A 24946-nucleotide genomic window follows, 5' to 3' on the forward strand; every position below is an offset into this window, starting at 1 on the left:
TTAAGGAATTTCTCCGCTGCCTGCACGATGGTTTTGATTCTGTCACTTTTCTTCTTCATCTGTGCTGCAACATTAATGGTATGGCAGATGAATGTCATAAAGTTGACTTTCTTTACCACGAGAATGCTATCATCTTCTTTAATTTCCACAGGTACTTGGCTTTGATTTGTAACCTGCCTTTCTGAAATGTTGCTACCACTCTGTACTAAGTTTCTTTGAACCCTTCCACTAGAAGCCTGATTGTTTGCTTCCGTTTCCCTAACCTTCTTTAGGGCTTCTGCATATGAGACTTTACTGAGTACTTTGACCCTCTGAGCTTCTCTGGCTTCTCTCTGCACTACACATCCACCAAACGCCGCACTGTGCTCTCCTCCACAATTACAGCATTTCATCTTTGCCTCTTTTTCACATTTCCCATACTCATGTTGGCCTCCACATCTCGCACACCTTAGTTTTCCTTTACACTGCATTGCTGTGTGTCCCATTCTTTGGCATGCATAGCATCTAAGTGGTTTTGGGATGAATTCCCTCACACTGTAGTTCATGTATCCTATTTGCACAGATTTCGGTATATTTTTCTCAAACTGAATAACTACTGAAAGTGTTTCCTTCAATGTGCCATCTCTTTTGCTCATAAGTCTGTTTGCCTCAATAACTTTTCCTCCTTTAATCTCCTTTTTAACATCATCCATAGACATATTAAGTGGAACTCCAGATATGACTCCTCTCAACATTGCCATTGCTCCTGGGATATGAGCCTTTATTTTTTCCCCACTGAGTGTCGTCATTTTAAGTATTTTTCCCTGCTGTTGCTTGCTGGTTGCTTGTATCAAAACTCGTTTGTTGTTCATAAACTTGGCAAATTTGATTTTACCCATTTCTTTCTCAATTGATTTTGTCAGTTGAATCGGGTGGTAATGCCCACCATCCCGGTTGAATTCTATTATAACTTTCCACTCCTGCTCTAGTTCTGTATTCGAAATTGCTTGTTTTCCATTTTGACTGCCTTTTGGTTTTTTGTTTAAGCCTGCTCCACTCGACCAATCCGACCAACTTTGTGTTCTTGGTCTGCTAACTTTTTCCCTCAAAGCCCTTTTCTTCCTCACAGCTTTGGTTTCCTCCCATTCCATATCAGGTCTTTGGGTCCCATCTGAGCTGGTTGACATGATGATACAGTCAATGTACAGTTTATGCTAACCAGTCCAATGCTACCGTTTCTGTATGTTTCGATGATTTCCGACTCTCTCTGAACTTTCTGCAGCGTGTCTCCAACTTCACTTTCTTCTTCCGGCTTCCTCCGTCCGTTTCCGCTCGCTCCTGAGACTCCAAGGCGCCCAAACAGTCCTTCCCCCTCAACAGTAATCAGATTACCGAGTGCAAGTGATCTATGGTATAATGGTAAAACAATATATATTTTATTCTCAATAAAACACTGTGTCATACAGGTGCTTATTTAGCCACAGTATTTTTGATACTGCATTGTGAGGTTTCGTGCCACAATGTGCACCGAAAAATCAATATAGCCTAAATGCTTTTATTTGAAATTTGGTCAAACTCAAATTAGGTTTAGGCTACAATTAATCAAACAAAATGACAATGTTATACATAAGGGCACAATAACACACAATAAGGACATCAAACAATACATATTAAGACATTTGTTGTGTTTTATGACTATTTTAATATACGTTTCAATCGTGTCTCATTTCAGTTTTGAATTGTGCGTGTTTCTTTTTAGTCTATTTGCATTTTGAATAGGCTGCGCTGCAGTACTTTTTATTTAATAGAGATGTATTAGGAAAAAATCCTTTCATTTCAAATCAGAATCAGAATCAAGTTTGCAGACCGTACATTTACACAAGGAATTTGATTTGGTGTATCATGGTACAAACATAAAGAATCTGAGAAAATAAGTTATAAGAGGAAGTCAAAAATATAACGATAATAAAACTATAAACTATTTAGCATATTTAGCTGTTAAACTTAGGACAATGAACATATGAAAATATGACAAGCTACAGTTTATTATATTTAAAAGTGGAGGGCTGTGCAGACATGTCTGCAGAAAAGACCTGAGCATAAACATGTCTCACTATTACAAATATATGTTCTCTCTACGCAACAATCCCTCTTTTTTTATTATGTTATGCTAATTTATGGGCTCCATATGCTTTCACTTAAAAAAAAGAAGCAGATGGCGGTCTCAGTTTTGTTATTGCAAAACACACATTTTCCATCAACGTGTGTGATGATAATTTTCTCCGTCAGCCTCCTTCTCACCTTCAGCATCACCATCAGAGGGGAGGAGCGCACGAGTAGTGTGAGAGCGCCGCAACCTCGCGCTGCTGCAGATGAAGCATGGCAGTCGACCGCGAGACAAAGCCTGACCGAGCCGAGCATGAGCGCGTGCACCGGCAGCCCTTCCTCATCGGGGTGGCTGGAGGGACCGCCAGCGGCAAGGTGGGCTCCCTTCCATAATTAACAGCGTTGACATGTTTGTGTGTTTATCAGGTGACTGTCGTGCTAGAGATGACACCTTATTTTCATTTGGAATTTTGAAGATGACGTGCCTAATTTTCTTCGGGATGAAAACATATTTGTTTCACGTCTCTGTAGGATAAATTAGACTGATTGTTAGCCTACTTGATGAGCAAAGATGTCGGTAGCAGATCAGAGCAGGATAACATGTGCATTGTCAAAATATTTTTTTTTTAGATGGTAAATTATGTGTCATATCAGACTTAAAGTCTTCCAGATATTTTCCCTTTTTTAAATTTAGGGGAATATAAAGGGTGGCTGTATGAGAGTTAAAAGAGACATTTCACTTAATTAGCATCAGCTGCACCGGGTCTGCAGGCTGATAGCACGTGACACTTGGAGAATATCACACTTACCACTTAGATAATAATTATACAAAAGATACAGACCTTAAAAGACCTCAATACACTTACTAATTGTATAGATATCCTTTTTAGTTCTGATCATGATGATTCCATGACCTGTTATTGTCTTCTTTGTACACCTCAGTGTCAGCTCTGTCTGATTCTCCCCTCAGCTACTTTCACCGGCTGGCTCACTGACTTCATCTGTCCACATGTCAGGACATGTCTGCAGATATCTGAGATATCACTCCTGATCTGTATTTAATGTTGTGCAGAATTCAAGGGTTTTCAGAGAGCTTTCAATAGGTGTTATCCTCACTGAAGATCAGAAATGATGCAATAGTTTTATATTTTGCAGAGATTATGACACGCACATCAAGGGGAAAACATTTCTTTATTTTCTCTCAATGTGTAACCAATGTAATGATGAGATGTATTTATTATTTACAGGGGTCGAATGTAACCAAGTACGTTCACTGAATGTCTGTAATTTTGGAGCTGTTTTACCTTTTCTGCTGCTACTAGAATATTGTACTTTTTAGTCCACTTTAGCTACTTCTCAGATAACAGTTTTCTTCCCCTTCATGTCCAGGGGAAATCGTGTCTCCAGATGTGCATGTTGAATTTCTAGGTTTAGATTAGGTTAAATATACATTTATTGATCCCAATTTTGGAAATGTTTTCATCACAGCAGCATGCACATGAAATACAAATTAGATTAAATAGAACAAAAATAAAGAGTAAATATATTCATATAAACAAAAAGGACATTTTAATTGTGAAATATGTATATTCATAAAGTGTCTCTATAGAATATACAATATAAATACACAGATTGGCGTCGGTGTACAGTATGAGGCCAACCTACAACAAGTAAACAAAATATACTATTCACAATTCAATATTCAAGTGTGCAAAGTAATTGTTTTTGAAATGGATTTAAATATTCAAGGTTATGTGAAATTGACACAAATCTGAAAACGGCTGTTTTCCTAAGTAACTTATTTAAAGTTGAGTGTATGTAGTGGTTCTCATAGGACAGCGACAAAGTCACAAACATGATGATCTTCTGGAATATGGAGACAGACATGTCAAACATGAGACCAACCACATCAGCAGTTTAATGTAATATACACATGAATGCAGCAGTATATCAATCCCCAAACATCATATGTACAAATAAAACACTGTCATGGAACATTTACTGCGCTATCAATACTTTTACCTGAGATGCATTGGCTGACAATTCTTGTATTTACTTAAATCAGGTTCTGAGTTCAGGAGTTACAGAAGAGTATTTCAAAGTGGTTAGTGTTAGTAGGCCTACTTATGGATCTGAATATTTCTTCCATGACTGACGTTTAGGTAGCTTGTGCTCCTTGACGTGTATCATGAAAGTGACAGGAGGTTGATTTTTGGTGTGGTTAGATCAACACAAGTGTTTTCAGCAGGCAGTAGTTTGTGGGTGTGACTTCCTGGTTCTCTGCCTCTTTTTCCCACCAGACAAACTGCTCTCAGGAGCACCTGCTCTCCCACACACGTTATCTGAAGGAAACTTTAATCTTTGTTTTGTCGTCTCACTGTCTGCGAGCACATCTGTCTGCCAGGTTCACACCAAGACCCCAAGTTTCAGCCTTTACATGGATAAACGTTTCTAGTAACTATGCTTTCCTCTATGAAGACATGTTTCAACTAAATGCAAAGTAAATGAAAGTAGGTCTAAACTGTACATCAAACCACTCATGTTCCGAAGGATGTAATGACTAAGATTGGGTGGCAGTATTTTCTCAAGTGTTTTTCTTCATGTGTGACCAGTCCTCAGTGTGCAGTAAGATCATGGAGCTCCTGGGGCAGAATGAGATCGACCACCACCAGCGACAAGTGGCCATCCTCAGCCAGGACAGCTTCTACAGGGTCCTCACCCAGGAGCAGAAGGCCAAGGCCCTCAAGGGCCAGTTCAACTTCGACCACCCAGGTATTATTCACCTCATCACATGCCTTGTTGTATTCATGTAGCGTCTGAAAGCAGAGCGATGGATAGAAGCCTGCAGCTGTTTACCTCCAGAGAAACACAGCCGTTCATCTCTAGGAGATTACGGGTCTCTTTGTGAGGTATGCATGGTGAAATTTGATGTCATGTAAGGGTCACTAGGTTAAAAAAACAAGAGTAATATACAGAATTCCTGAGATTAAAGTGGTATATTAACATGAAAAAATCTAATAGTTACGGAAAACTAAGATTGAAAAGACTCTCCTGAGATAATAAAGTCATGTGCATGTGAGTACCTTTTCCATACTGTTGTTCCTCCTCCCTAAAGTAGACATGTGGAAATGTTGTTGTTGAAAAAAATATATAAATTCACTGAATATTACAAATATTTTCCTTTTTTTTTTTTGAACCACCTTGATCTCAGAGATTAATCAAATATTTTCTTTTGCAAATGTGTTAAAATGTGTAGCCTGTTAAATTGTTCCAGTAAATCTACCTCTACTTTCCATGTGTATGACTTTATTCCAGAGAATATCTTTCTCTAAATGTGTTAGTTTTTCCTAGATCATTTACAACTTTAAACTCCGGGATTATCAAGTGAATTTGTTTCATAAATATACGACTTGAATTTAATAACATTTTCTTAGAATATTTCCTCCCTCTCTCACCCGCTTTTTCTTCCTACCCTTATACTTTGTACATATTTGATCATGCTTGATAAACAATTGTCTCTGTTTTTTACTCCTCTGTAAAGATGCATTTGACAACGACCTCATTATTTCGACTTTGTGGGACCTCAAGAAGGGACAAACGGTTCACATCCCTGTGTACGACTTTGTTTCCCACTCCAGGTGAATGATTCTGATCCACATAAAGGACAAAGTAAAAGCAGTATACTATATAAGATCATAGAACAGCAGTAACATTATATTAAACAGAAAAAGGATGTCTACTGTGTTGGATTATTTACACTAATCTTTTATCTACATTAATTTTCAAAGCATAGTGAGATGAATGGAAACTGTTTTCTCTAACGCTATTGCTCAGTTCTGTACAATCTTTGGTTTAGCTGATGTTGCATACTGAGTGTTTTATTTTGAATGTCTTCTGGTGCGGCAGGAAGGAGGAGACGGTGACGGTGTACCCGGCGGACGTGGTGCTGTTTGAGGGCATCCTCATGTTCTATTCTCAGGAGATCCGTGACCTTTTCCAGATGAAGCTGTTTGTGGACACCGACGCAGACACACGTCTGTCTCGAAGAGGTGAGACACACAAGCATGACGAGGGGCAAATCCCATCTGTTTCTAAACGCAACAAACAAGACACTTTTATTTTTCTTACAGTTTTGTTTTTTTAAATATACACCCAAACAGCTTTTTATTTTTGTTAGCATTTACTGCAAACCTTTTTATACAAGAAGAAATACTGTAGAGAGATACAACTAAAAAAGTGACATTAAATATAAGGTAAAAGGGAATTTAAAAATAATGTATTAAAAAAGTAAAAAAATATGAGAAAATATCATTCAACCAATTAAAATTAGATAAGAGATAGGACAAAAAACTGCTTAAAACATATATTGTTAAAATATAATTAGTTAAAAAATAGTCTTTTACTAATTTACAGTAAAAGAGAAGAATGCAAGACACTAAGGTAAAGATATAGGAGTTTTAGGAAATAATTGATTCACTTTCCTGCTGGAATGAGATGTTAACATCCGTCATATCTGTAAAGTACTTGAATGCAGTGGTTTGCGTAGTTTAGCTAAGACGAGAGACATAACACATATTTAAAAACAACACATTTGTTTGGTTACCTTTGCTCTAGGTGTCTCTGATTAAACAAACCTGTGGTAGCCTTACATTTACTAAACAAATACAAGAGTCCTGTACAGTAAGTACAGACTACCGTTATTCACTTTTTTTTTTTTTTAAAGCTAACTCTTCCCTAACTTTTTTCCCCTGCCAGTTCTGCGTGACATCGGTGAACGTGGACGGGACTTGGAGAGCGTTCTGGCGCAGTACATTACTTTTGTCAAGCCTGCGTTTGAGGAGTTCTGTCTGCCAGTAAGTGCGATTCAACATGTACCAAACACTTTGACCCTGAGCGTAGACTCGCGGTCAAACCTGTGTCCTTTTCATTGACTCTGATTAGACCAAGAAATACGCTGATGTGATCATACCGAGAGGAGTGGACAACCTCGGTGAGTATGTGTGCTTTGGAGTTGAGAGAGATGATAGCAAACAAATGAAAACCACATGTTGGAGATCCTAGTCTCAACAGGGTTATCATAAAGGACACAGCTGTTATTGTTGTTGGGAATTGTGCTTTCGGAACTAAGGAAGTCAAAGCATCTGCTGCCGTCTGTTGACTTGAGAAAATAACTTTAACTGTCCAAAACAAAGTGCAAAAGAAAACTAGATACAAGTAAGTCTAAATATGTAGAAGCAGGATACGTAGCCCTGAATTGTGCCTCATGTATTATACCGTAACATCAAGTCACAAAAATAAGCATTCAGTTAATTGAACAAAAAAAATAACTGAGTAAGTCCACGACAAAGCGATCAGTATGCAGGCACAGAAGTACTCAGAGCTACATGCTAACGTCATTATGACGTATGACTCTTATTAACGCCTTGTCGTTGTGATCATGTTAGCATAATTAAGAGTTATTATTTCAAACTAATTCAGGTTTGGGAAGGACATGTTTTTGATTAAAATGTTTAGTTTATATTATTGCATTATTTTGTATGAAAATATGGTAACATCAATTATGTTTAATACTCTTTAGATTCCAGTTGTGACGGCCCCTAGTCCTCAGATCCAATTACAAATAACATAATTTTTCCCACTACTGTGTCTGGATCTATTAGTTGGAAATGTTTTTCCTGTCTGTTTCTCCCAATATATATATATATATATATATATATATATATATATATATATATATATATATATATATTTTTTTTTTAAAAGGACAATGATAAGCAGGGGATAAGACATGACAGTTAGGAACCAGTCACATTTTGAACTGATTTGATGGATGAATAAATGTACATCTGGATACCTTTAGTATGTTATAAAAAGCATGAAATTAGGCCTTTTGAAGGAACAGCAGTAAGTTTTTAATGAATACCTTCTTTTTTATAATGAAGTATCACTGTATAACTTTGTGATTTAGATGTATTGGTAAAACATCAGATGCGCACTTTGCCTGATTACACAATATCTGTTCCTACAGTTGCCATAAACCTCATCGTTCAGCACATCCAGGATATTCTGACCGGGGGTATGACCAAGCGGCTGAACGGCTGGTTTAACGGGTGTGGAGCGACGAAGAAGCAGCCGAGCATGGAGTCCAGCAGCCGGCCCCACTGAGGGGCCCCCGGGCAGCGGCCCCCAGGAGGCCCCGAGCAGCAGGGTCAGGAGCATCCATCGGTACCAACCCAATGTGCTTGGATTGTTTCTGACGATCAAAAGGCCTGTTTTGAGATGATTCTGTTAGGACTGATGAAATGAATAAGGGACACCAGTCCTCTGTGGAGCTGGTTTAAGGGTTGTTGTGTTTAGTTCCTTTTTTCTCTTTAACTCATGTACTCTGGGCTACCTTATGATTTAATTTCTCTCTGCTGCTCGCCTTTGCCACGGCACTGAAACTCACTGAAGAATGGTGTCTAAAACAAGATGTCCGAACACTTGACAGCCTTCAGACATACAATAAATACAGTGTAGCAACATGCTTTAAAGCAGGCAGGGCCTTACATATCTCACTACTCTAACAGGTGCAACATACCTTTATCAATGCAACTTGAAATATTTGTTCGAACTCTGTATGAAGGATATTTTAACTTGCAATTCAAATGTACTGAGTTTTCTGTCTCTATGTCCCTAGTTGCACCTCCTCTGTTTCATTCAAAAACTGAATTTGTGTAACGAACCAACCGATTCCACCTCAAATCATCTGATGTATGACATCACCAAAGATCATTGTCTGTGCCATCTGTGTAGAACAATTGTGTCTTTTTTTTCTTCTCTATGCGATACTGCCATTACTGCAATCCATTTAATGTGATGTTGGTAACATTAAGAATTGCTTACGTTAAGAAATAACCACAAAGTATTATTTCCATTGATTACTATTAACTTGATGCATACGTATGCAAGTTTAATTTAAAGACACATTGAAGATGGTGTTACTAAATGCATTGAGTTGTAAAATGTCATGAAGTACTAAGTACACAATGTGTTCTGTAAATGTTTAATGGAGTTTTCTTCTTGTATACATTTTGTCATGATAAAGTTCTCAGGTACTCTTTGTTTGCTTGAGTTGACGCACCCATCATTTCCAAGGTCCTGAATTTTCATTTAAAATTACAAGTTGTTTTTTAAGACGATATGTATAATTCATGTATCTACACATGCTTGATGCCATTTGGTAGATGGCAAGAACAAGTTGGGACATTTAACTTGCTTTGGAAGAGGTCCTTTTGATATTTTTCAGGTAGGATTGTACGAGGTACTTGTCAGTGTATTAGTACAGTAATGATGCCCGGAACACCCCCAGGCTGGAGAAACAGCAGGAAGCTGTGGAGGAGAGCAGCAGCTTCACATAGTTTAGACACCTCAACAAAAAACATTTTCAGTTGTTGCTCTATGGCTGCCTTGATTGTTTAGTTTTTGTTATTGTATGACTTTGTTGAATTTGAAAATTATTTAAGAACACTTCTGTGTCGCGTAAAATTAATGTTTTTGTCCATGGGTGTAGAGAGCATAGATAATGGAAAAGCTTCTTATTCACTTGAGTTACATTTCTGGCAGTATTGTGATAAGAAAATGTAAGATCCTCATTGTGAGACTAAAATACAATAGCAGGAAACACAGTTTAGTTAGTTACATATCTTTTTAGGTGTCAACAATTGAGCAGGGGTCCCACTGGCCCGGGATGTAATGTCACATGTCTGCAGTGTCACAAAGCCATTCTCACTAAGCAGGTCTTCAGTGTGTAGGGGGGTCACACTGGAAAGTGTGAAGTATGTATAGTAAATTCTGACTTTTGAGTGTGAGTTCATGGACTCTATTCTCTCACAGAACAGGAGTGAAAATCCTCACAAATCCAAAAAAAACATTTACTGGGAAAATAATTGAGTAGTTTCTATGTTAAGTTTATTAGCAGTGATATTTGAAGACTGCAGTTGTATTGCACTAGTATGGTTTTATTCCATTGTTTAGATCTTTTGTATACTAACTAGTAAAACGGTACTATTAATAAGTATGGAGGATAGGTTGTATGGATATGGGCCAGAGTATACATTAGGCTACATCCCTATTCCAAACTATTTTTAGAGCATATTTCACCTGAGTAGTGAGACTTGGTGACGGAAGAAAACATAACATTGGTTTTCCTTCAAATCAATTTGATAGTCTAGAGCAGTTATGATTAGTTTCACATTACAGCTTACGCCCTTTCCAAAGCAACTTACTGTCACTCAATACATGTATACCTGAGAAGTGTGGGGTTCATTATGTGGCCCAAGGACCCTTCAATTTCAGAGGGTGGGATCGAACTGCTGACCCCCTAAATGCAGATCAGTGCCCTAACCTGAGCTACAGCCACCCCATATCAGTTGTTCACGGAAAAGTATTCAACAACTATATACACGTTTTGGAATCTTGAATATGGAGACTTTCTTCTTTTCTCTGTTTTATATCTTGGGAATATCTTTGGGGTTTTACTGAGAAAAAATCCATTCAAGCTCATTTTCTTGGACTTGGACTCTTAGATGTGTGATGGAAATTTTTTTACGAGGCATTTTGATTTAGTGAAAACACTTGTGTATGACATTTTAATCAGAAATGTATCATTCAGCAAAAACACATACTATAAACATTACTCAGTATAAAAGTGATACAACATGACACACATTTCTCAGGTTTCTTTTGACAACAGCCTGCCCAGTCTCTGTTCCAACACAAACAGCTGCTCAGCATCAGGCCAGGCTGTGGAAAAGGCACTTTGTTACTGTTCCCATGATCACTTCCTGCACTATTCCCTGACAGCTGAGTTCTGCCCAAACAGACCCCGGTACAACTCGCTGCGGGCCTCGTCGCTCACGGAGCTGTGGTCTACAGGAGCCATGAAGTTCATCAGCTTGCTGTGGACGTGGAACCGGACTTTGCGGCCCTTGCTGGCTTTGGTGTCCACCTTCTTCTTGATCTTGCTGCGCAGCTTCTGGATGGCCAGCCACTGCCGGCCCATGGCCACCTGGTCGTTGGGGTCTGATGCGCTTGTCCTGCGCTCGATCAGCTCTCTCAGCAGCTGGTGGTAGAAATCATCGTCGTCGAATATATCCTCGTCCAGATCCTTGAGATGCGTGTTGGCCTTCAGCTCCTGTTCCACCTCCTCTCCCTCTATGCAGACGGGCTCAGAGATGACATTAGACACCTCTTTTTTCCCCAGCACTTTGTACTCTGAGCGCCGGGTCTGCGTCCGCCGCACCAGCCTCTCATTGTCCATCAGCACCTGCTCCACCTGGGTCAGGATGTTCCTGTCGAACGCCCCAAAGCCCTTGCTGCTTTTCCCGAGAGTCAGCCTGGTCTTGTCGTGCCACTTCTGCAGCGTGGCGTTGCAGTAAGGCTGGAAAGCGGCGAAGCGTTTAGCCATGAAGTCCGGGTACTCCGCCATCTCCAGCTTCCGTTTGGGCGCTACACCTCGTACCTCTTCCTCCTCATCGCTGTGTATCTCCTCGTCTTCGTCGGCTGGCCCCACAGTGACGCTCCTGGTGTCGGCGCTCTGCCACAGCAGCTGGTCGTGGAGCTCCAACAGGGATCTCTGGAGGGCTTTCAGAGCCTTGTGGGAGTTCTTCAGCTCCCCCGCCAGCTCCGCCCCACCCGTCTTCTTGAACTCTGGGAAGGTCTGCGGCTGCGGGAGCTGGTTGGCGGTGATCACAGCTTTCTGCATTTTGATCCTGCCCTCCAGCAGTTGGTCCCACAGGGCCAGCTGCTCCTTCACAGCCTTGCCTTTCTCCACCTCCTCGTCCACTTTGTCTTGGGAAAACGTGCGGACCGTTCCATCGTCCTCACCTTCTTCGCCATCCATCTCAGAGTCGTTGTCGTCTTCATCGCTGCCTTCTGACTCTTCGTCATCATCTTCACTCACTCCCAGGTCATCCATGCCCTCTGTCAGCTTGTTGAAGTCCACTCCTTGAGGAAGGGTCATCCCCTTTTTCTTAGACGCCAGTTTAGCATCACTGCCCACCTCCTCCTCTTCATCGTCGTCATCTTCGTCTAAATCATCTTCCTCCTCCTCTTCATACCCCAAAGGATCATCTTCTTCTAGCCCTTCTATACTGCCCTCCTCACCAGATCCCCCAGTTTCTATCAGAAGCTGTTTACGGGACACTGTCTTCCCCACGTACCGTCTGTCGGTGTCTGACAGCAGGGTTGTGTTGCTCTTCCGCAGGGCACTGAGGCCGCCTCCATCTTCGTCTTCATCCTCGCTGAATCTCTCCGTAACTTTCGCGTTGGTCACCTCGTCCCCGTCATCCTCCGGGTCTGCGAATTTAGGAAGAGGGTTCAACAAGTCCTCAAGCTCCTGAGAAAAGGAGCCCGCCATGGAGAAGTCTACAACAACCACACGTGCACTGTACTAGGGAGAGTTTCAGGGTGAGCGGAGTGATGACGTTATTAATAGGCGACGAGCCTAAACCAAAGGGATTTGGCTCCCCTTGGTAAAGTTTCCAAGGCAAAACCTTTTTCCCCTTTTCATATAACAAACAATATACAATGTATTCATTATAAAGGGGATATTATACTCACAGAACAATATCAATAGCCGGGTGTATAAGACACTCGCTAAAATAGAATAATTTTTTAATGTCTTAATAGCCGGTATATTCGTCAAATTATAAAGAACAAATGATGTGCAGAACAATTTTTTTATCAGCTAATGTAGGCTTAGGGTAAGGGTTAACACGGAAGTGAAATGAGAACAACCAAACTTCAATAATAACAATTAACTGCTGAATTAAAGAATAAACTATACTTGAATACTTATTACTAAAAACTAAAGAACACTATTCACACATACAGTATATTGAGTTGTATCGTTTTTTTACGCTGACACTATCTGACTGTGCAGGCTATAATAGATGTATGTGAAGTTTAGAGATAGTATTAAAATAGTTATCAATCGGAATGCAGATTCAAGGATAACAATATTATTTCAATGCTAGGTAGCCTACATTTATTTCACCTGAATTGGACAATTTTTGTCCAAAAGTTAACTGGCTTTATACAAGCAAATGGTAATTGGACTTATTGCCATTTTACAGGGGGAAAGGTCGGGTTTGGAGGTTTTGAACTGTGTAAAGAACCTCCTGTAAGGCAGAGTTCGGGGCACTAAGGTTTCATAAACCGGTGACTATCTACGCATGCGTACATGGGTATCGAGGCTCCAGGTTGCGTTTGTTAGCTGAGTTTTGTTTCGTATGCTTCGCCAGAAAGAGTGCTTTCTGGAGAGTAAAGATGTCAACAAGTGACTTTTATTTGAGATATTATGTTGGGCACAAGGGAAAGTTTGGACACGAGTTCCTGGAGTTTGAATTCAGACCCGACGGTGAGTTTATTTTGGCGGTAATGCAAATGTATTAGTCTTCCTGCCTCTGAGCTAATGTAGCTAGCCACTCGGTAATGGCTAACGTATGCTAGGCCGCAGTCCACTCTAAACCAGTTGCGAGCGGCAAATGAGTCTTTTGGTTCACACGGTTTTATAAATGATAGTAGTTCATGTCTGGACCAATTCATTATTGCAAACATAATTATTATAAAGACCGTAATATTTTAAGTAATATCAGCAGATCGTTTAAGCGCCATGTGGCCTGCAGGGAATGGAAATAAACTCATGAGTTTTGTTGGGGGATGCTTTGTTTTACATTTCTACTGTAACGTAACATTTAACATTGTGTTGTAGGCAAACTGAGATACGCAAACAACAGCAACTACAAGAATGACGTCATGATCAGAAAAGAGGTAAGTTATGTCAATAAACTTAAATGTTTGGTCCTGGTATAAAGGGTTAATGACTGCAGGTGTACATACACGACCAAATTATGATCCCTCCCCCTTGTTTCAGCTGAAGGAAGTTGAAACATTTGTCATAAGTGGGCAATAACATGTAATTCAGTGCTTTTTAATAATGAGCAGATGGATTGTCATTATTTCTATGTCAAACACTGTACAAACCAAATACATCAAGATCGGTTTGCAGGATGTTTCCATATATATTTTCACATATTTTGTGTCTTGAATGATTGGCCCCAGCTCCACACATGAACTAACGTTTTCTCTGCACCCCCAGGCTTACGTACACAAGAGTGTGATGGAGGAGCTGAAGAGGATCATCGATGACAGTGAGATCACTAAGGAAGATGATGCTCTGTGGCCGCCCCCTGACAGAGTCGGCAGACAGGTTTGTGGCTCAATTCCCCATCAGTGACCATCATCATTAATTTACATGTTGTTTTGTAATGTATTTTTATTTATTTAAGAAGGTACTATGCACATTAATTAACATGAGCACTTGCGTCCATCATGTAAGTGTGTCAGATTTAGCCAAAAAGGCAAATCTTCGTCTGCAGTCCCTGGCACGCGGCATTAAAAGAAAGCATACAAGTGCACATATGCCCGATTAAAACCACATTTGTAAAAACCCATAAAACCATACATAAGCAAAAATAAAAGCTTATAACAACAGACAACTGGAAAAACTACTAAAGCCCCTACTCGAGTTCATGTTTGATTGTCCAGTGTTTCAGATTCAATAATGGTGTTTACCCATGCTGTTAGCCCCAGTTGTGTGCTCTTTTTGTTAGTCCTGATTTCTTCCGTTTTACAGGGCCTTCCTGAAGCCTTGTAACCCTCTGGGTTTTGTACAACATTCTTATACAGGGGTTATTTAGCACTTGGAAAAAAGTGATACGACATTTAGGAAATAAGGCTACACATAAGAACATAAAACATGCCTTTCTATGCTACAGGTTTTAAGACCAAAAACCTTTGATAGTTAAGTTAATTGACAATTAACATAATTTGAAAGTTTGTTTTTTAAGAGTGGTCATAACTGGCCATTAATTAAGAAGGGTATACCATTTTACTACCATGCTTTGAGCACTCCAATATTTGATCGTGCACATGGATACAGACAGTCACAGATTTGAATATAATCACTGACACCGTAGTGAATTTCACCAAAAACGTATTTAAAGCCATAGCACTAACTTGTCCTTATTTTCTCAGGAACTGGAGATCGTCATTGGTGACGAACACATTTCATTCACAACTTCCAAAATTGGCTCCTTGATTGACGTAAACCAGTCAAAGTGAGTACTGAATGCAGAAGTTGTGAGATGGAGGCTGTTGATTTTTCAGTGATACCGGGCTTTAACCTTTTCTCTTGGCGCTGTGTTCAGGGACCCTGAAGGCCTCCGTGTGTTCTACTACCTGGTGCAGGATCTGAAATGTCTCGTCTTCAGTCTCATCGGCCTACACTTCAAGATCAAGCCTATCTAAATGTGGATTTTGCACGTTTTAATTTCTTTAGCTAATGTTTCTGTTGTTGTACTACCGCATTTGTACATTTGCTTTTGGTGGAACTGTTTTTTATTTTAAATAAAGGTGGAAAAAGAATGTTGTGTCTGAGCTCTGTTATATTTCATTGCATGCGTCCCCAGCTGGTATAAAGGCTTTATCCTCATCCCAATACCCCTCCTCGACTCCTCTCCTCTGGGACTTGACCCGGAAATCGATCAAGACACACGCCATGTTGAAGGACGTCCCAATAGCTGAAATGCACACGGAGGAGTCGAGGAGGGGTGCGGGAGGAGACGAAAGGGAGGATACACGCGAGCAGACTACGCGGAAGTGTTTTCACTACTCGCGTATAAAAGCCCCGGCCCCACCTTCACAGCTGGTCGATTTCAACAGAGGAAAACCGACAACTGGAAAAGCGTCACATAAATGTATAAGTGCTCACAGCTCCGTGGGAATTATTATGTGCAATTTATTTCTAAAAGGCTTCCACATTACTAAAATTATATTTTTATTTAAATGTAGGCTACATTTTACACCAAAACAGAACACAAAAGCAGGACCAACCATCATACATTGAATTCCTTGACTAACAAGAGAAAGATTCATTCATTTAAATAAATATTTAACAACAAATTGGCCGGTTCTAAGGGGTTATTCAGTTAAGCCCGATGAGAGGGGATACAGCTGTGCACGTCATCATTGACAGACGTCGTTTAATACCTGAGGACTCCTGTTCTCGCGTCACCTCCTCGTGTCTCTCGCTCGCATCTTACGGAGGCGGAGGTAAGGCGACAATGCAGCACGTTTTTTGAAAGTGCATCTAGTGTTGCTAGTAACGGTGGTCCTATGATAGCAACTCTAAAACATGTCTCTCTCAACTCTGAAGCGTAAACAGAGACAAAACGGTCATTTATCTTGTGGAGCAGATCCAAGTCAAGCTGGACCTTTTCGCGACCGACTTGAGCACGGGTCGGATACTGCATTTTCCGACGCTCCCCAAACACATCACATCTCCGGCACAAATCACGGATGTGATGACAGATTTCATTGCGAGGTTGAAAGAGAACTTTGCCGGTCGATTAGATGGACTTGCTCTGCCCACAGAGGTGATGATGGGCTTTGCCAGAGACCCCTTCACTGTCGCAATAGAGAGGGACGTATCAACCAGAGCAAAGGAAGTGGTCCCCTGCATCGACAAGGGGAAATATACACTGGAACTTATTGACATGCAGCGCACTAACGGGCCAGCGAAGTTTTGGAGTGATGTCAAAAAACAGCAGTTCCCTAACGTTCAGAAAGTAGCGATCTGTGTGCTCAGTATCTTTGGATCAACATACACATGTGAATCAAGCTTTTCACACATGAACTCAATCAAAAGTAGCGCTGGCTGCTCCCTGACTGACAGCACTCTTCACCAATGTCTTAGATTGCATTGACATCCTATGAGCCAAAAATCACTGCTCTTGTTCAAAACAAAAAATGTCCCTTCTCCCATTGAGAAAGTCAGCGATGACAAATCACAAATGAGGTGATAGTAAGCACCTAGTTTACTATAGTAGACGTGTAGTGTAGTATTCATTCATATGGTTACCCGTATCCCTTGTTATGGGTTTGTGCACTGAAGGGTTTGACAGTTCTTTCTGTATTCATTTAAATGCACTTTGTAATATGTCTGGGTCAAATGTGACCAAAACGTATGATTTTTTTGTTATTACTTGAAAAGTGAAAAAATAGTATTGCTACAGTACTACCTCTTTGTGTTGCATTGGAGCTCTTTTGCTGTTTTTTTTGGATGTGAGGACATTTATTAAGACTGCTATTATTATATTCAGTAAATGCACTTTGTGATGTGCCTGGTTAAAAAAAAATAACCTGAATATTTGACTTCTAAAGCAAACAAATGTAATGCTACAACTGTGCACTTTTTTTTCAGATTCTGTTAAATTAATGCTAATTTGTTGTGTTTTTATGCACTTTTTGACCTACCTTTGTTAGATGAACAATGAATAAAAATGGCATGTTTTTCATCGCAGTAATATGTGTTGGTTTAAAATGTGTCACTACCCGCTTTTTACAGGCCGCTGAATGTCTGGCCCAGCTGAATTTTGTAGTTATAAAATCTGTCCCAACTGAATGTGTAGTTGAATAGCCCTGCCATAAAGCATGATGCCGCTTTAATGTCTTATTATAGAAATAGCTATTCTGCAAGGTAAGATGTTCTTGCAACCAAAAAAACACTAAAAGCAGGTGTCATTAAATTAAGTTTAATTTCCAAAAACATTCCAACACATCAGTAAAGCTATCAACAACAAACATGGATGATTTTTTAGAAGTTATAAAGTGAAGTTATTACAATGACATTCTGCAATTGTGTCTGATATTCACATAATAAGGCACAGAAAACATCTCCATGCTCAATTGGAAGTTCTACTTCTGAAAAGCCCCACTGCATAAATAACATGACCGGCACTCTAAATGGTGTCATCTGTTACTCTAAGTTACACTAGAACAACAAACCAACATTTAGCACGATTCTACAGTACGCTGCTGTCAGAATGGACAACAAACAGACTGAGGTCATGAAGCCAGTGCTTTGAATCAGTAAAAGTGGAAAGCGAGCTAATTCCATGTTTCAAATGATATTCCCATACTTTTAATTCCTAGTATATTTAAGCACTATTATTCTCCTTTTGTGGTGTATACAATATAATTGTAATCTCACTCTGCATGTTTTGTGCTGAGAGTATGACAGCACTCCCCTTCACTGTCACCAATAAAATATATATATTTGACAATTGTTTCTTAGCTGAGTGCCTTTCCCTCCAGCACAGTGAAAATGTCCTCTAAGGACTTGTGGACACACTGCAGGAAATCGTGCACATTGCGATCCGGGTAGCTGGACACGTTGCAGCCGATCCAGTCGTCATGGACACCGTATCCAACGCCGAAGCCGTCGGGCACCACAGGGGCGAAGCCGCCGAGGTTCACCGCGGGGCTGGTGAGGGTGGAGGTGGACAGGATGTTGTGGTTGATGGCGGTGTAGGCGGGGTCAGAGTACAGGCTGTGCAGGGCCTGACTCTGGGATTTAGCCAGGTACTTCATCGCAAACAGGTGGCGGTCGAAGCCTTGGCCTGGAGAGAGGGAGAGAGGAAGAGGAGGAGAGGTTAGTGCATCAGATCAGAGGACGAGTGTTTCTTTTCTAACACTTTGGGGTCATTTTTGTGTCTTTGGCCCTTTGGTCATTGTGTGTCTCTGCATGTTCATTATTTATTTTTTGTCCCTTTTATTTAGTTGTTTTGTGCCTTTTCGTGGCATCTTTTTGTGTCTCTTTTGGTTGTTTTGTGTGTTTTACGGTCTTGTCTTGTTTTTCAAATCTATCTTATTACTTTTTAGTTCTCTTGTTTTTTTAAGTTGTTTTGCATATCTTGTAGTAATGTTGTGTTGGGCCCCTCGGCACTGGCCATGAAACCCAACAGGGCAGGTGTTCTGTGTGCCCAGCTGGCCCATGCTTACAGTGTGAGTTTAATGAGTTAAAAAAATCATTGAGGGCATGTTTTTAGAAACATGCCTTCAATGTCTGCAGTACTTAAAGAGCATAAGGTTGCAGGTTTTTTTTTTCTTCTACATTTATGCTTAAACTTGCTTGAAAATTACAATAAAAAAAGTGAATGTAGGATTTGATATGTTTTACGAGACATAAGGGCAGGAATTCAGAGGGAAAGGAGCAATTCTGATCTCTGCTCTTAAAAACGGCTTTTTTTTAAGGTCATACGTCAAATGCGTCATATTACATGACAAAGGGTAAACATCTCCGCTCTCTGACCACGTGTATACTTAGTAGTTGCGTTGAGTTGAGCGGTTGTGTTTTAGTGAGCTGGTAATTTTCGGTAGTTTTACATTGTATTTCACCATTTGTAATGATGGTGCAGTATTGTGTTTGTGCAGGTTGCACAAATACCAGCCTGTCAGGACATAGAGTCCACAGTTTCCCTCACGGGAAAAGGACCGGAGCTAGCGTTCGTTCCTGTGTGCGTTGTGCATCCACCTCCCTGCAGCACATACTCTCCACAGCTTTATCAGGAAACCGTATTACATCTCTCCCCCCCCCTCCCCCCTTCGCTGCTCTGTCTCTCTCTCTCTCTCTCTCCCCTCCGGTACACGGCACTGTAAGACATAGTGTGGAGTTGCATTAGGTAACGCTGTGGTGGCTGTACTGCTCCAGCCGTCTCCTTTGTGTTTGTTTGTTTCCCCCTGTCTGTGTTGTTTGTGTGTGCGTGGTGGCTGTCACTCCTGGCTCCCGGCTCAACCTCCACTCACCTGCTGGAATCAGCTGTGCACCCTCCCCGACTACACACCTGCTTTCCATCAAGCCATTTACAACGGCATATCAACGGAGGCTCCACAACCTTTCTCCGCCAGATCGTCAAGTATCAGCCGTATCTCGCGTCTCTCCTCCGGTACACAGCACCGTAGTGTGGAGTTGCATTAGGTAACGCGAGATACGGCTGATACTTGCGCATTAGTTTCTGTTATGGATCAGTATCAACAGTCCTGCCAGTAACGTTATTATATTATCAATGCTACGTTAGTTATAGCCTGATATATGATATCTAACTTCACAATGTTGTGATGTGACGTTAGCTAACATTCTGTAGCTAATGCCGGTCACTCACCAAGATAGCTGCCCAGTTCTCCACTGGTTCTCCTCACACCACAGCTCAATTTCTCTCCGATGGCCGTTATGTCTTCTAATCCTTGGCTGCTCCTGGTCTCTTGGACGCCTAGCAGGCTCATAATTATAAGGTTGTGGTCCGTCATATGCCATTGAATATTCCTGTTCAACTTCTTCTGTGTCGAAACTAGCATTGGGATCCATGTTTATTAATACGTTACACCGGCCGCTCTCCCCCTTGTTTCCCCCATGTTACGTCACACGCGGGAGGTCACGTGCCGAGGCTTTTTTATGCGGAAGTGAATATTTCTTACAAAAACGACGCCAGATGTCACTGTAGTGTATATTTCTGTATATTTTTGGGAAAATCTAGTGTATTCATCATTTTCCTACACATTTATTCACAGGTGTCTTTAACCTGGAAGTTGCTCTTTAAACATCGGAATATGTAATGCTTTAAATCTATAATGTTTCAGATATGTTGTTGAAATGTCTCACCCATTGCTGCCTCTCTGGTGAGCTGCCCGTGATATTTGGAGCATTCGCTCAGCAGAACCTGGAGCTGTTCCACACTATGTTGCCCGGGCTTGCAGACAAAGGCATGTGCACATTGCTGCGTGTGTACGGAGGCCGGTCGGATGGTTTCTGTGCGGCCATGCCTGAAGGCCGCAGTGCTGCAGGACTCGTATGTGGCCACGGTCTGTCCATACTGCCTCAGGAAACCCATCTGGAAGGCCAGCTGAGCTATAGCATCCGGACTCAGCTTGCTCTTCTTCAGCTGCTGCTTGCCGCCTTTCTTGAACTCCAAGGCGTCGATGGTGAGTTTGGATACGGCTGAGTCGAAGTTCTCCTTGGCGTTTCGGATGCCGGTCTCCACCTCGCTGTCCAGGTTGAACTGCAGTCTGCGCACCGCGGAGGAAGAGTCCACCGCAGCAGCAGCGGAGCCCGGGTGGACCAGCGGCTTCTCCGTGGTGTCTTTGAAGATCTCATTCTGAAAGCGGAGCACAGCTACACCGTCGCCCCAGGAGTGCTCAAAATTGATGGCCGCCTGTCCGTCTTTGGTGAGGACGATGCTGAAGGACTTGTCGTACCAGCGGTTGCAGCCGTCTCCGTGCAGCATGTTGTGGGAGATGTGGATGTGGTCCTTCATGCTCTCATTGTCCAGGCTGAGACAGAAAAGGGCGCTGTCGACGACCCGTAAATCCTCCGCGTTTCCAGCAGCTACCAGTTTGTTCCTCAGCCCGGCCCACACATCCCTGTTCTCACTGGTCAAGACCCCCAGAGGAAAAGCCGCAGTTGGCGCTGAGTCGGACAGAATGTACATCAAGTGGGACTGGATCTCTGCAGGCTCCACCAGATTCCCATCCTTTTCCACAACGTCAAACACATACATGTTGCCATTCCTCATTACCAGCAGATGTCGAGCCTTCTCATCCGTGAAGAGCTCATCTCTGCCAGTCTTTGGGATACGAGAGGAGTTGAAGAGGCGGAAGTACTGAGACATGTCCAGAGGGTAAGCGTTCACCATGTAGGCTCCGTACCAGGACAGGGAGGAGGGCACCCAGCGGATGAACCTTTTGAAGCTGTCCGTGTCGCTCTTTGCCGGGTTGAGGTGGAAAACCTCTGGCTCCAGAATCCCGGCCCGCAGCGTCTTCATGAAGCGCACCGCCGAACAAACCATGTTGGTGGAACGCACAAGCTGATCATTGTACTCCGTCTTAGGGTCGGGGTTGAAGGACATGAAGGGGTTGAAGTTGAGCACCACGGAGTCCCGAGCAGAGAGGTACATGTCGGACCACGGCCCTGAGAGAAAACCACATTCCTTACTGACTGAATGTTTTTGAGATGGTCATTTTCTGGGTGCTGAAGATCACATTATTCACCTGAGATGTAGCTGGTGTGCTTATTTCTTTTGTCCTGCGCGACCAGCTCCTCGTGCAGCTGTTTTCCAACACCGCTTTGGAAATCTTGGGTGAGTTTCTCTGTTGTTCTAAAGAAAAACAATTAGGATTGTTGCAGGTTAGATCAGGTAGTGAGTATTAGAAGCACTCAAAGGCAAAAGACTCACTTCACCATCAGCTGCAGAATCCTGAGCAATTCAGCATTAATATATTAGAAATACTAGTACACCACTGTATATATGTAATGTATATATATTGTAGTACAATGTGAACATTTTTACTTTAACCTTTAATATTTGTATAATTATTTAAACCATTTTTTTTTTACATTTTACCTTAAAGGTGGGGTAGGTAAGTTTGAGAAACCGGCTCGAGATACATTTTTTGTTATATTCCATGGAATGCTCTTAACATCCCGATAGCAATGAATATCTTAAGTGCTTTGACAAAAAATCCATAAAAAAATGTCATCTGTGGAAGCCGTAGTACTGTAAAAAGCACCACCAGTTATTTTAGCCGGTCCGGCTAAAATAACTGGATGGCCTACCTGCCTGTCAGCCTTCCATCTGTGCACAAACTTATCTCGTGCCCTCATTGGTCATGTGCACGTTCGTGTGTGTTGGAGGAGGGGCTCTGTAAGGAAGTGGCAGATTTTTTCCGGCTGTGTATTTTCAAATTCTAGCGCTCTCGAGCTGGTTTCTCCAAAATTACCTACCCCACCTTTAACTAATTATATTCATGTATATCTTATTTTATCTTTTTTTTGAATATTCTTGTTTTAATATATTGTTTTTTCATTATCAAATGGTGCAACTTTGACAAAACCCCATTTCCCTTCATGATAAATAAATACATAAATAAAGTATTCTGAAGATGATTGACTTGTACGTTTTAAATAATTGAAATATAAAGAGTTGATTTTCTTTCTTAAATCTCACCTGAACTTGTCATCATCCAGCAGGGGTTTCTGGGCAGCTAAATACCTCCTGACAGTATCCTCCAGCTTTGGTATGGGTAGCCTGAACAATTGAACAGAAAACATGTGATCAAGGGTAAACTAAAGCCTCTCAATTTGATGTATTTAATAATAAAAAATAACATAGAAACATTTTCAGGTGAACATTGCAGCAGATATATACCAGATTAAGTGATATCAATACAGTTTGATACACATAGAAAGGCAGAGCCTAAATTGAGACCAATAATACAACTAATACAATTATTTTTAAAAACTCAAGTAAACAGAAGCACATACACTTAAAACATATTTAGTCAGAGATTTCAGGGGTGAACAAAGTTCTATACTGTACATAAAAAAAAATCTTTGTACTTAACTTTAGTATAATAAGTGAATCAAGAAAATATTTACAATCAAGAAAAAACATTAAAAACGTGGGATGTGATTAAAAAACATTTCTTGGTTTTTGTATTAAAAATAAATTGCATATTGAATAATGAAATGATGAATCATTATGTTTAAGAGCACTTTTAACTAGATTATCATAATGAAAATAAAACGTTTAATTGTGTAGGATGTGTCACAATGAAAAAAAGATATATAATTGTTTTGATATTCTTTCACAAAAGGTACAAGTAATATGAATATCTGTAATATAGTGATAAGCATTATAAGCAGTATATTATGTCCACATTTTGGAAAGTGCCTTGTTTGGAATACATCAGGGTAAAATCAAGCCCATTATCCAGTTCATATTCTCACATTAATAATAATAAACCAACCTTTCTTCTACAGTCCAGTAAGTCTTTATGTCAGTGTATGTCATGTCGCTGCCCCCTGTTGTTCATCGACCATAAATCAAGTGTGCACTTTCACCTAGATCAATCTAAAAGCTGAAGGGTCACCTTCTTTATTTTAGAACCGCTTGCTACATGCCCCTGTTTGTTCCGAAGTAGTTTAACTTCATTTAAATCAAAAGGTTGTGTCGAATAAAAGCTATTCTCCAGGTAATTTAACAAAATGTGCCTGTCCAATTTGACACTGCTTACCTGGGTAAACTCTTCTGGTAGTGCATCGATGGAACGACACTTTGGTGCAGGTACTCGCCTGAAGCGGCTGCCTTTTTGCTGCTGTAGTTTCGCTTATTGATTCCCAGAGAAGCAGCACCTCTCAAATGAATAAGGCTTCCTGATTTCCTCAGCGAGGCAACGCACTGCATTGGTAGCAGCATGGTGCTATGTAGCAAGCTGAATAACTATAATATATCGACGTAAATAAAGCACACAGGTTAAAGCTAATAGGCAAAACCAGAGAGTGGAAAGTGTCACTACGGTCACTACCCGATCCGCGATCCGCTTCCCTACCCGATCCGCATTGCGCATGTGTGAGATGGTCAACTACATACGGCAACTCAAATAGGACAGTTGACACAGTGGCGTTTGGCAAAGCAGGAAAAGAAAACAAAAAAACATCGACAATATTAATCTGAACGAGAGAGATGAGCTATTGTTATTACAACGTGACTTCATTATTATTTAACAACTCTTTTTATTTATTGGGTCCTTTTATTGGGTTAAGTACATTGTCAGAATAAGTGAGAAATGGATTTAACTTCGGTTAGACAGCTATCATACTGAAGAAATATTGACTGTGAATGTATGCAATATCCAATATGTATGGCATTCATAATTTATATCTAATTACATTAACTGTGAATGTCCTTACTTTTATTTCAAATAAACAAATAAACAAAATAAAATAAAATATGTTTGTATAGATATTTGAGACGTTTATGACTCTCGCATGCACAGGCCTGGCGCCAGGATGAAATGATTGAGGGGGCTGTTAAAAAATCAGAGGGGGCGATTTTTTTTCACAACAACGAAAAATACTGGCAATGTAATGAATTGTCACACAAAGCTTTTTTCCTTCTCACTGGACTACAATCTCTTTGCT

General features: G+C 40.8%; 4 protein-coding genes across 4 annotated transcripts; 2 read left to right on the forward strand and 2 right to left on the reverse strand.

The window, feature by feature from the left end:
- The first annotated feature begins 2198 nt into the window (after positions 1-2198).
- On the forward strand, positions 2199-9189 carry uck2a (uridine-cytidine kinase 2a). The gene is made up of 7 exons (XM_079682517.1): positions 2199-2460; positions 4698-4857; positions 5627-5723; positions 5992-6134; positions 6841-6938; positions 7027-7075; positions 8114-9189. The coding sequence occupies exons 1-7, from the start codon at positions 2359-2361 to the stop codon at positions 8248-8250; spliced, it is 786 nt and encodes a 261-aa protein (XP_079538643.1). The 5' UTR covers positions 2199-2358; the 3' UTR covers positions 8251-9189.
- A 1512-nt stretch (positions 9190-10701) lies between these two features.
- Positions 10702-12555, reverse strand: aatf (apoptosis antagonizing transcription factor). The gene has a single exon (XM_079682507.1). The coding sequence runs from the start codon at positions 12482-12484 to the stop codon at positions 10916-10918; it is 1569 nt and encodes a 522-aa protein (XP_079538633.1). The 5' UTR covers positions 12485-12555; the 3' UTR covers positions 10702-10915.
- Positions 12556-13290: 735 nt separating this feature from the next.
- magoh (mago homolog, exon junction complex subunit) lies at positions 13291-15555 on the forward strand. Its single transcript, XM_079644600.1, has 5 exons — positions 13291-13486; positions 13841-13899; positions 14228-14338; positions 15166-15248; positions 15339-15555. Exons 1-5 carry the CDS (start codon positions 13396-13398, stop codon positions 15436-15438), a joined length of 444 nt encoding a protein of 147 aa, XP_079500726.1. The 5' UTR covers positions 13291-13395; the 3' UTR covers positions 15439-15555.
- A 2152-nt stretch (positions 15556-17707) lies between these two features.
- cpt2 (carnitine palmitoyltransferase 2) lies at positions 17708-24367 on the reverse strand. Its single transcript, XM_079647294.1, has 5 exons — positions 24040-24367; positions 22971-23051; positions 22015-22121; positions 20630-21934; positions 17708-18590 (listed from the first exon to the last, which is right to left on the reverse strand). The coding sequence occupies exons 1-5, from the start codon at positions 24219-24221 to the stop codon at positions 18262-18264; spliced, it is 2004 nt and encodes a 667-aa protein (XP_079503420.1). The 5' UTR covers positions 24222-24367; the 3' UTR covers positions 17708-18261.
- Between the last annotated feature and the right edge of the window lie 579 nt (positions 24368-24946).

The sequence above is a fragment of the Notothenia rossii genome (genome assembly GCF_949606895.1).
Source record: "Notothenia rossii genome assembly, chromosome: 1".
NCBI classification, from domain to species: domain Eukaryota; kingdom Metazoa; phylum Chordata; class Actinopteri; order Perciformes; family Nototheniidae; genus Notothenia; species Notothenia rossii.

Coding starts and splice junctions, on each gene's coding strand:
- uck2a (XM_079682517.1), top strand. CDS start 2,359: ATGGCAGTCGACCGCGAGACAAAGCCTGACCGAGCCGAGCATGAGCGC. Junction 2,461..4,697: donor GAGGGACCGCCAGCGGCAAG/GTGGGCTCCCTT, acceptor ATGTGTGACCAG/TCCTCAGTGTGCAGTAAGAT. Junction 4,858..5,626: donor GTTCAACTTCGACCACCCAG/GTATTATTCACC, acceptor TCCTCTGTAAAG/ATGCATTTGACAACGACCTC.
- aatf (XM_079682507.1), bottom strand. CDS start 12,484: ATGGCGGGCTCCTTTTCTCAGGAGCTTGAGGACTTGTTGAACCCTCTT.
- magoh (XM_079644600.1), top strand. CDS start 13,396: ATGTCAACAAGTGACTTTTATTTGAGATATTATGTTGGGCACAAGGGA. Junction 13,487..13,840: donor GTTTGAATTCAGACCCGACG/GTGAGTTTATTT, acceptor ATTGTGTTGTAG/GCAAACTGAGATACGCAAAC. Junction 13,900..14,227: donor ACGTCATGATCAGAAAAGAG/GTAAGTTATGTC, acceptor CTGCACCCCCAG/GCTTACGTACACAAGAGTGT.
- cpt2 (XM_079647294.1), bottom strand. CDS start 24,221: ATGCTGCTACCAATGCAGTGCGTTGCCTCGCTGAGGAAATCAGGAAGC. Junction 23,052..24,039: donor TACCAGAAGAGTTTACCCAG/GTAAGCAGTGTC, acceptor TCAATTGTTCAG/GCTACCCATACCAAAGCTGG. Junction 21,935..22,014: donor GCACACCAGCTACATCTCAG/GTGAATAATGTG, acceptor GTTTTCTCTCAG/GGCCGTGGTCCGACATGTAC.